This window comes from Aythya fuligula, chromosome 10, assembly GCF_009819795.1.
Source record: "Aythya fuligula isolate bAytFul2 chromosome 10, bAytFul2.pri, whole genome shotgun sequence".
NCBI lineage: Eukaryota > Metazoa > Chordata > Aves > Anseriformes > Anatidae > Aythya > Aythya fuligula.
This window is the reverse complement of record NC_045568.1, coordinates 17,201,222-17,213,297: the sequence shown is the minus strand read 5'-3', so window position 1 is coordinate 17,213,297 and position 12,076 is coordinate 17,201,222. Positions and strand designations below refer to the sequence as shown.

The 12,076-nt window shown below is 43.4% G+C and overlaps 1 protein-coding gene across 1 annotated transcript in view; it reads right to left on the bottom strand.

The window, feature by feature from the left end:
* Window positions 1–6,402: 6,402 nt before the first annotated feature.
* Window positions 6,403–12,076, bottom strand: part of LOC116493133 — a 32,335-nt gene continuing 26,661 nt past the window's right edge. The window contains exon 11 of the mRNA XM_032194276.1: window positions 6,403–6,598. Coding sequence (XP_032050167.1) covers window positions 6,403–6,598 — 196 coding nt within the window. The remainder of the gene's footprint in view (window positions 6,599–12,076) is intronic.

Sequence of the window (12,076 nt, the reverse complement as noted above, 5' to 3'; positions counted from 1 at the left end):
CTCATATTAACTGCAAGCACATTTATGAGGAGCTTCAGGAGAGAGAAGATTTGCTTCTTCACTCAGGACCACTAGACTAACTCCAGAAAGTACCAGGGGAGAGAAGGAGAGAGGATGACTTCCCAGCATTTGTGACCTACTCAAGCCTTTCTATCACTCAGAAGAAACTTCCCAACATTTCTACAGCGAAAGGTCTGTTTAAAGTCAAAAATAAAGATAAAGTTTATGCAGAAGATTAAGAAGCATGCGAAATGCTTGGACAGAAAGATGCTGAAGTTCTCTGGAGCTTGTGTTCTGCAAGGTGCTGCTTGGAGGCTCTAAATATAACCAACATTTCTGCCACCAGAGGCAATAGTCCCTGCAAAAGGGGAGAAAACTGATCTCCCAGATTATCGCTCTGCCCTGAGAAATCCTGCCGAAGAGCATTAGTGTGGTTTCATGCAAGATGGTGAGTACATCTACCTGAGATCTGGAAAAAGTAATGTATGGTATTGAGCTCAGTCCCACAACTGATGCATCTCTAACAGCATGTGCATTGTGCTACATATTAGAAGTAACTCGACGTGTTCAACACCTAGCTCAGCAGGTAAGCACTGAAGGAAAGCCTACTACCATTTCTTAGCTGGGTTTTGAACTTCAGAACTGGATGAGTGATATGACAATATGAAAAGCAACAGAGACAAACCACGCTGTCATCGAGAGAGGTTTGTAATGAAATAGCGTAGTATTTGCCATTTTGCTATTTACCAAAAGCCTTGTTTTAATCAGGGCTGTAATTAAAGCTCTTAATCATTCTGAACAGTTTCAAATGAATGGCTTCTCTCATGCGTTAACATATCATTTATGCAACAAATGTACATGCAAGGTAGTGTCAGTAGTCTGTCTGGACATAGGAAGCAGCCTATTGAAACACATCTATTTGTCAGTATTTTAATACAAATCTGAAAATGCTAGTTTACACATTTAAGAAGCTGTTACAAACTGTCAAACAAAAAATATGTATCTTGTGAATTAATGAGGCTTCCTAAAGATACCAACTGTGTCTGTACGCAGCATGCAGTGATGGTGCAGGGGAAGCAAACAGAGCATGGCAGAAAGAGCCTGCAGCTGCCAGCATGGGGCTGTGTCCTGAAGGACCTCCTCCAGGGGAGGGTATATTATCCCCACCACCCAGCCAGCATGGGCTGAATTAGTCCTCACGGAGCCCAGGTTTGTGAAAGGACAGTAGCAAACGTGGGAATGGGGATCTATAGCCTCCACTTATGCCTGGATACATTGTCAGGCCACGTGTGGATCCCAGAACATATTGAGATACTCAGATGAGAAAAGCATTGAGGTGGGAGTTACTGGTACTCACTGAGGAGCTCACTCTTCCCACATTTTTCTGTTGATGAAGTCCTGGCACCACAAGCTTCATGGGCTGTAATACAGCACGTGACAGGTACCCTCAAGTTGTCCTCATGTCCCTGTCATCAGGGGACAATTAAACAAAGGCTAAATCTAGGCCCTGGTAATGCAAGGTATTTCTGGGCAGCCCATGTGTACTGCCAATACGCTCTGCTTGGTCCCTCTCCACTCTTCTGCCTGTGCGTGATGGGGTGACAAGAGCAGCACTGGCAGGAGAGCAAGAGGAAGGGGTCAGGCAGGTGGGGAAAGGAGGGCTGAGGAGTGCCAGGAAAGAGGCACTGAATGGAGAAAGGAGGCTAGGCAGGCAAAAGTCCAGCAGCAAACACTCGCTGTGATTTGAGAGTTTTGTAGAATTTCAACCTGTTCTGGTGAAAAAGAAAATTCTGCAAGGCTGCTTCTCCGAAGATGGGCATGCATTCTCTTTCCCTGCTTCAAAGAGTTAAAACAGAGTGGAAATTAATACATAGTCAGATTTATAAGCACAGTACAAAACACATATGGTATTAGGCAAGGCTGGGAGAGGTATCTAGCTTTTCTTTTTTTTTTCTTTCCTCAGCTCCTTGTGTTTCCCCTCCCAACCACAGTCTAACTCTCTTTCTTGAAGGTCACAAACCTATTGTTCCCAGGTGCTACCTCTCCCTTCTGCTCCTCTTCTGCTGGCAGCAAAGGCAGCGGGAGCCTCCTAGAATTTCTTTCTCTCTTAAGGAGTGGGAAAGGCAATACCCTTCTACCTTGCTAGCTGAAGGGGAGCAGGAATTTGACACAAAATTTTCCTCTAAGGGAATTGCTGATTTCTTTAAGACAGTGTTCCAGAAGGGGCTTTGCTGGACTTCCAGCAAAATGTTGGCACAGTTCCTAGGAAGAAATGGTGGACTCCCAGTGCCAAATGGGCAGTGTGCTGGGGAGGGGGCCAGGTGCCAGCACAAGGAAGCCCTGGCAGATGGATGGATGTCCTCAGCTGGGCACTTCGGACTTTGGGCCACCCAAGCCACGAGGACATGGATCCTCGTGGCATCTGGAAGGTCCAGATTCCTCCACATGCAGCAGAGAGCCCTGAGAGCTGCATCTAAGATCTCGCAGGTTCCTCTCCCTCTCCACACCGGAAATTTGAATGGTCCCCCTGCATTCACTCCAGCTATGTGCTGAAACAGATAAGTAAAACGCACCTGTATGAAACACGTTACTGACCTGCTGCCCTTGGCTTTGTGTGCACACATGCTTGAGACACCCGTCTCCCAGATGTCCTCCAGCACGTGAAACATATTCATGTGTGCTTCAGGGCTGCAGTGCGGGCTGCAATCAGCAGGTGTGCCAGGTCACTGGTCCTGGGTCACCAAAAGTCACCTGCAGCACCTATATGCCTTCAGAGGTGCCACCTTAACACATTTCTTTCAGGGCAACCAGTGATGGATGGATGAGCTAAACATAAAATCCCCCCTTTTTCATCTCAGAGGCCACGGTAACGTTCAGTCCCACTTCCATGTCAAGCTTAAGTCTGCATTTTAACTATACATTGAGGAGACTATTAAAAAAAAAAAAAAATCTAATATTATGCTTTAGAATAGAGAATTTACCTAAGTAAATAATTATTTTTAAACCCAAGATTTAGGCAGCTTTAGTATTCCACATTATGCTAATGTTTGACAATTACTAAGTGTGGGTATCAGCCAGCGTTTTTTTTTTAAGTTTAATTTAAAGCAATTTGACATGGAAAGGTTATTACTTTAGTTGCCAATAAAAGCTGTTCTTTTAACATAAGTGTACACCAAGCCCTAGGGTATGTGACTATTATCTTTTCTGCAATTATGTGGTGTTCTACATAAATGTTTAAAAAAAAAAAAAAAAAAAAAACTTCGAAATATCAAAAGTACGAACTTAGCTCCAGCAGGAAAGTTGAGCAGCAGCTGCGGGAAGCCCGGCTCCTGCCGGCACAACGCAGGTTGAGGTTTCCTCCTAGAGGTGCCGCCGGGAACGGCGCTGCCCAACGCGGCTCCGCCAGCGCCGAGGCTGTGCCCGCTCCTGCCCTCGCTCAGCGCTGGCGGTGCCATTTCGCATCCTTACCTGCCGGCATCCCCCGCGGAGATGCCTTCTTTCACAAGGGGTTTGGTGGTTTTCCCCTCCTTCCCCCAAGGTTTCAGGGCGAAGAGGGAAAAAGGGGTTTTCTTGCCGTCCCCCCTGAGCACAGATTTTCTTTATGTTGGGAAATTGTGGGTCCTGCTCGCTGTGGAGCTGTGTTGGCAGAAGACACCCCACAAACAGGGCAGTGAGCCTCCCCCTCTGCAGGTGCTGCAATCCTGCACCTGGCACACAGCCTGGCACAGGTGGATCACAGCTCAGATGGGAAGCTTGGTCCCACCAGACAGAAGCACCACAGCATGAGCACCTCTACCTTTGAATGGAAAACAGCTTTTTCCCCGCAAAAAATACATGTGAGATCAAAAGAAGCCATGATACCATTGTTGGAGACCCCGCATGGCATGGGTAGGGGGGTGCAGAAGATGTGGGAGCCTGTCCTCCACAGCAGGCAGGCCAGCCCAGCACGTGTGAGAGGATAGGTACGTCCCTCCTGACCCTTGCTCTCCCTCCAGGATTCATTCCTTTGGCCGACCAGAGGATGCTGTGCTAACCCAAAGCACTGTCTGGTGTTTGCCCATCGCCCTGAGGACTTGGCACCGAGGTCTGTTTCATCCTAGGCCCATCCTGTACCGCAGGGCGACAGCCGATGAGCACAGCGAGCAACTGCTGAGACTTGGCCTCTCCCCCCAGCCCCAATGGGGCAACGAGGGGCAGAGCCAGGGCTGGCGTGGATGTGGGGCAGCATCCCCAGACAGGGTCCAAGCCCCACATCAGCCTGCATGGAGATAAACTCACCTCGCTTGCCCTTCAAAGGCACAGCCTGAGGGTAAACAGATTGATGTGAGACAAGTTCTAGTCCAAACAGTGAGGGTTGCTTAGTTAAGAGATCACTTTGATATAATTTTTTTTTTAAGTCTGGGTTAGTTTTTTTTTTTCTGTCTGGGTCTTGTTTTTAAAGTTAATTTGGAGCTTGCAAAAGTCACAGCATGACCCTTGCCGACTGCAAATCTTCCCAAAAACACCCGGCACCAGGGCAACAGACTCCAGCTTCCCGCAGCGCCCTGCCAGTGCCTTTCACTGCTAACCTGCAACCATCCCAGACAGGGAAAGGGAATTCAACCCCAGCAGCCTGCGCAGCCCTTTGTCTTTCTACCGAGAAAGCCAGAACATTGCTTAGTTACAGTGCCAACTGTAGTTCATGTTTCAAATTAGCTAAAGTTTGTTATTTTACACTTTAGGTAGGAGCTGCAACAAACTGCTCACCAGCAGTCCAAGCGATAGTATACAAGCCCCTCTAGGATCCCTTGGAAGAGCTCCTGATGAGTTCACCAATGTTTGCACATTAACCTCTGGGTGAAAAGCCAGCCAGAGGGATGTGAGAACTGCACCAAGCCCTCCAGAGCATGACACAAAATGATGCAAGTGTGGGAGCTAAGAGAGGAAAGGTTGTGTGAGCCCAGAAAAATAATAAAACATTTAAATCCTTAATTGTTTTTCTTGAAGATTTATCCAAAATTGAGCTCTCCTTAAGCTTGTGAGTTTGCAGAGCATTGTCAATAAATTAGATCATTCACACAAGGCAGGGATTTCAAGCCAAAAAGCTCTAGCCGTGAGTCGCTTAACAGCAACACTCCCCAGAAAAACGACTTGAGATGAAACATGAGATATGTATTAATTATCAATGGTCTAATAGAAAATTTAATGAAGACAAGTATCTTCTTGCACTTTATCCACGATAACGATGATAGTACGTCAGCGAGATGCATACCTTACAATGTGGCGGTGAATGTCAAGTCTGAAGCCATTATAGCAATTCACCACAATAATGGCTAGCCAATGTATGGACTTGTAGCACTTAATCAAAGTAATGACATTCATCCACAATTATTTATGTTATGGTAACAAAGAGCTGCCAAATGCAAAACAAATGACATGAGGATTTGCAAGTGAATTCCTTCCCGTAAATTCTCCTAAGGTTATGCTTAAAGGCCCTCAGGATGGAAGTCTGTATAAATTCAGAGCGTTATCACCAGTGTTGTTATTGTGCCACATTTTATTGCCTATAAGCCATGAACCCAGTGGTCTTGCTGAGATGAGCTCTTCAGCCAGCATGACTGTTTCAGTACTGCTGGGGCTGGCCCTGATTTACACCCAGAAATTTTGTTCAGAATTTTACAGGGAGAAAATAATTTGGAAGACCTTTGCTTACATCTGCCTATCAAGGAAAACGTAGAGCCAGTTGTATCAACACTTACACATGCATTTAAAGTATATGAGCAGCCCCCCAGGTACCTCAATGGTCTTTGGATTAGAGCCATTATAGTTGCCAACCATGATTCTCCATTAAATGCACTGCTTTTCTTCTAGGGGCATTTATGTGGGTGTTTGTATAAAAACACTGTCAAAAACTAAGAACACCAGTAAATATAAAATGGCAACATTCAGGTTCAAATGCAATGAACTAATTTATTTTTTTTTAACACTACATCCAACTGTTTTTCACCATTCACAGATGTCACTGGAACAACTTGAATACAAAAAATAGCCTAAGAACAATAAACTGCGCAGATCAGCTAATATTGATTGCTTAAAAAATACCCACTGCTAAACTAATAGCCAAATATAACTGCAGTAAATATACCTTTATATGATTAAATGCTAATATAACAGAAATATGATAGCATAGTGGAAAACATGAAAATGGTGAAAATTAAGTTTTTAGTTTTTGTGTGTATGTGTGTTTTTTTTGTTTGTTTTCCCCATTATATGAGTCTCCAGAACAACACCCCAAAGAAGAAAACAAGCATTTCAGAGTAGCTGCCTACTTCTCTGCAGAAGCCCAAGCTGGGACTACCCCAATCTCCGTTACTTACTCTGCGAAGTGAACCGCGCTCCCGAGAAGGGAGGCTGGAGGTACCCTCACCACAGGCTCTGGCCCCCCTCAATGACCAGGTTGTGGCCCGTCATGTAGTCGGAGGCTTCAGAGGCCAAAAAGACGACGGCAGCCTGCAGGTCCGTCCCCCGAGCCAGCCTTCCTGCGGGGATGTCCACCAGCCAGCGCTGCACCAGCGGCTGCAGGGCCTCGGAGCGGATGAGCGCCGTGTCCACGATGCCCCTGCAAAAAGCACACGTGGCACAGATTTATGGATGGGTCTGACCAAGATGAAAGGCAGAGCTCATGTGTTCGAGGCGTTAAATCAGATGGAAAATTATGAAGTAGTTTAAGGAGAGCCGCAAGCTGCGCCGCCTGTGCTTCTACTAAAAGTCATCATGAAAACTTCGGTATCACTTCTTACCTACTGTCCTTCACAACTGCTGGGCAAGCCTAGAGGATTTATTTTAAACAGAGAACACACACACTGTTCTCTTGCCTAATAATGTTACCCTCTAACTTTCAGGTTACTCATCATAATCTCCAGATATCCTATTTCCTATAGAAAACAAGCATGGCATTGGAAACAGAAGTGCCTCGAGTCAGCTCTGTTGCTACTTTTGGGAACTGCTGTCCTTTTTCTGATTTCTCTTTTCAGAGCATAATGTTGCTTGGCATGTTTGTATACAGCCCAGAAACTGAAAACAGCCTGACTTTCCATACATACAAAAGCCAGCACCTTGCCCAGTCCCAAACTCTTTCCACACAAAAAAGGAGAGACACAGCACAGAGCAATTCCCCTTAAACAAATACTCCGACAAAGCACAACGCATTTACCTGTCTTGCCTGCCTTACATTAATAAGTGACTACACCATTTATTAAAACTCTGCTAAGTTCATTTTCTCCAGGTGCCCTAAAAATGAGTGATGCTCCGGAAAACACAATGCAGGGCGAACGTTTGGCTGGCTTTTATGACTTTAACTGCGACTGATTTGTCACACTCCTCCTTAACAACATATTTGTATTTTGTGAAATGTATAATTTTTTCAGCCCCTGAACAAATATATTTACATAACTGTGTCTAACGAGAAATTACATTTAACTTCTCAGAAATGACAATAACTAAAACCTGAACTGCCAATTCCACTTCATTAGTGTGGTAGAAATGCATTCCAAATGTTAATAAAAATTCCAACATGCTGATAAATTAGCGCTTCTAAGGAGCATGTGACACCTTGGTTAACATATTCAACCTCAATTATATTTCTCTTCAGCACCCTGTTATCTGGAACCTTTGCTGGCAATCAGAGGTGCTGTTTTTCAGCGGCCAATTTTCTAGATAATGTAGCTTATCAACACTGTGGGTAAACTTGCCAATGAAATCAGGCTGCACTGAACCACACACACGCTAATTGCATCTCTTTTTTATGCATATTTACAGACTGTCACTTCAAAGAAATCAGTGGCCCATTGAGGCAGCCAGTTAGCTGGAAGAATTGCCTCTTGCAAATGAAAATTAGCAAACAAGCTAGTGATAAATATGAAATGAACAAAGTATAAAAATACCCGTTTTGTTCTGAAACTTCATTGGCATCCCAATTTATACTTCCAAGGAAATAATTTTTTGAGACACACTGGATTCTGGGTATGAGATTTACCTTTTGTTTTAAATGAAGTCTGAAATCTTCTATTTACTCTGTTACAAAGTGGAACTAATTCAGACTTTCCCCCAAACGTTTCTGTTTTCACTAATCGGGCAGGATTTAAATATGAGCTTTATTTTTTATTATAATTGTCAATAAACACCAGAACAGTTCAGAAACACTGAGCAACACCGCTTGGTTAAGCTCTGGCACTGTAATAAAATCAAACACATTCCAGTATAGGACTGCGGATAGTTCATTTATTTCCCCTAAGCACACTTCCAGGTCTCCCCCCTCACTCACCCAAACTCCTCGAGTACTGCTTTTCTTCAGAGAGAAACATGCTTTCAGCAGCAGATGTGGAATATGTTGCACTCCTTTCCCTTACGTGCCTCTCTCTATGCTTACAAAATCATCAGCGTAATCATTCTGGCTTTACACTATCAGAGATCAGAATAAAATCCTTATGTTTTTTATTATTTATAAATATTTTTTTAATTTATTAATATTTTTTAAAAGGGGATCCAGATTGGGAAATATGATGCACATTCCTCCAGCACAACAGATTTCACTAAAAAGAGGGTATTTTTCAATGTTTGGGAAAACCGTCCTTGGTCTCACTGTTACGACCTGAAAATCACAGGATTGCACCTCTTGTTTGACCTTTCCTTACGTTGACTTCAAGCAGCAAAAATTTTGATGTGTAACAAAACTTCATTAAAAATTTTTGTTACATAAATGAGAAAAAATATAGCACAAAACTTAAAGTTGCAAACACACATACTGATGGCACTATAAATATTAGGCATGTCATTGATACTACACATCTTCTGGGAAAGCTTTGGTGCCAAGTTGGGCAATTTAATGTTGTCGAACCCTTTTAGGCAGATTTTAGTTGGCTTCTAACCAGTTCCAGCAAAGACAACTGCCAATGCATTAATTCCCTACCTCATCTCATATGCAGTGCTGAGCCTATCAGTACTTTCTGTTGCATGTCAATGTAATATCAAACTGCTGGTTCCTTAACATTAGACATGAGCATCAATATTTCATTATTGATACACAGGACAATTTGAGACGTTAAGGAAAAAAAAAAGGAAAAGAAACAATTGCCTAAAACATTTCCACTTCGAGAGACGCATTAGGAAAAATATCACTTACCAGATACTTAACTGGAATTGTTACGTGCGTTCAATCCCCAAATGAGAGCAAAAAAAGATTCCATCTGTGTGTAACTTGATTTCTTTCAGATGAGTTATTAATTTGAATGAGTTAAGTACACTCCACTTAATCAGGAAGTGTTTAATCAAGAGATCCACTTAATTGGGACATCTCCCAAGGAATTAGATTTAAGTCCAAAGATACTTACCAGCAAGGACTGCTGCTTAATGGGGATGGTAATGCTGCTTAATTGGGACGCCTTTAGGTGATGCTGGGGTGCTAGTTCTCCTGCCTTTCCTTCCTGTGATGGGGAGGACCCCAAACCCGGGGTGATCCTGCCCCACCTGCTTTATGACCCCTGGCTAAAAGCATTCAGTTCAGACAATTGTCACTGATTCAGCACGGTGGCTGCAAAATGAGGTGTTCCAGTGCTCCATGCCAAAAAACAGAGGTCTTCAAAAGTCCCCTGCTCCATCATATCCAACTCATGTAAAATGTCTGCAGGGACCGGGAAGGGGGCTAAAGCACATACTGCGGGCAGCTGGGCACATTGCCTGTCGGTGCTGTAAAGCTCCCTGTTCACCCTTAATTCCCCTCTGTGGCCCAGTCTCCATTTCCCTTTTGATAAGAGTCCAGCTCTTTTATTTTGCGTGGCACCAGCTCTGCAACAGGCTACAAGGCAATTGCAGTAGATGGTGGCAGAAAGGCTGAGCACAGAGATGCTTGCTCTGCCTGGAGCAACAGGCAATGCCAACCAAAGCATCCGAGGAGTCTCAACCTCTTTCTCCTCCTGGACTTGAGACTTGCCTGGCCAGCAAGAGAAGGCTGGATCTTTGATTTTATAAATGCTATAAATTATGCTAGGGACTCTGCCGTAACATTTTATGCATTGATAACTTTTATGCATTGGTCTGCATAAGTTTTATGCACTCGTTAAGAAATTAAGTTGATAAAAAGTGACCAGATAGGAAGAAGGGAAAAAGGCCAAAAGGTTTGCATGGTGAAATTATGTTTAAGGCCAGCCTGGAGTGTCTGGAGTTTCAGACAGAGGTAAGCTGGGAATGCCTTAAAGCATTAAAGAAACCAAGTGTAGGAAGAACAAGGGACTTAGTGGCACAACTACTGATTTTACTTCTCTAGGAATTATCTGAGGTACCATTACACTGAAGTGACCTGAAGATGCCACTGTGCCAGAGACAGAGGTACGACAACAAGTCTGGTGGGGTTCATGGGCCTGAGGATGGGTGCAAACCTGCTCTGAAACACAGGTTCTCACTTCATATAGGCAGAAGCACCTGCAGATTTTGTGTTTGGTGGGGAGGATCTGACCGATACAAACCATGCTGGATCATGACCCAAAGCTACCTGGGCAGCTGGACAGGAGGGGCACAACCAAAGCTTTGAAGTGACGGGAGGAAAATGCTGCTGGGGTTTGAGAGCATTTCAGTCCAGGTCCCAGCTGTGTAGGAGAGAACTGCTGTGTGCTGAGCAGGGGACCTTAACCACAGCAGAAACCTTTGTCCTTTGTGTGCCACTCCTGGCTATTGCAATGCAAAGAAAAATCCCACTTCCTATCACAGGATTTTGACCTGAGAGTGAGAGTTTAAGACAGGTACAGGTGGTAAAATGCAACCTCATTTTGGCTTAAAAAAGTAGAGAAAGAAAAGTGAGACTGTTTTTTCCCCATGCACTGATGACTGCCTCCAAAAACATAACTTCTTCAAATACAAGTGTAGGTTTCTAATTTATACAAAGCAATGAGTTTTGATCATTTGGCGGATACTTTTTAAATTTATGTAAACCCCTTAAAAATGGGTAATTCCTCCTCTAAGAGCCTTCTCACTCATGATCACAGTGAATATGAAATACTATCCCATCTCTGTTGGTAAAGATTACCTGTGCATTTGCAGGCACAGTTTCTGCCAGGTCCTGCTGGGCTTCCCTAATTCCGTTCATCTCCCCTGGCTCCTAAAAGCCAGTGTAAATTCACCAGACCCAGTTGTGAGAACACTATTGCAGAGCTGTTAGCATTGGCATGGGGAAAATCCTATTAGGAAGTAAGACGCTGTTTAAAGAATCCATGGATCACATACAGTGAAGGCTGGAATCACTGCTATAATTAGTAATAAATAATCATAAGGAAGACAGCTAGCACAAGGAAGTGGAGAGCAAAACGACGGTAAAAACACAGGCACTTACCATTGAGCTCTGATTTTTTTTTTTATTCCACTTTGTGGATTAAAATATGTAATTTGTTTTTCCTAATTTGACGTACATTATATCTTCATTATTACAATTTAACTCCTGGGTTAAAATCCTGCCCTTCTTACTTACTCTGATTGACTTCAATGGTCTACAGAATTTGACCGCTTCCAATTAGCGCCATCCACTTGGGTTTCTGCTTAGCGCTATCATGCACTGTTAATTGTTTAATAAAATGACTGTGTTGGGCATGTGTGTGAGGAACAGGGAGAGAAAAAGTGGCAAGAAAACTTTGCTTTGGGAATAAATACCATAAAATAAAACATGCAGCTTTAAGCCTCCAAAAGTGAGGAAAATGTAATTTGTAATAAATATATATATATATATTTACAAAATTACACCTGGCCTCCTGTGACTGTCAGAGCTGAACGCTATCTCAATTACAGCACTACAATGTGGCTTTTAAAGTGCCTATATATTTGTCTCAAGTAAAAAGGGGAAAGAAGTATTGTCTATTAAGTGTCAAAAGCCTTTTCTTTAACCGCAGAAGGCTTGGACAGACTAAGGAAATATTTCATCTGGAAGAGAAACGCTAAAAACTACCCTTCACATTATTGGAAAACCTATTATCAAATGCTAAAACCTCTTCTTAAATCCCTGAGTATACACAGCAACAGAGCAGGCTTGGTTCTAAGTATTTAAACCTTTGTTAAG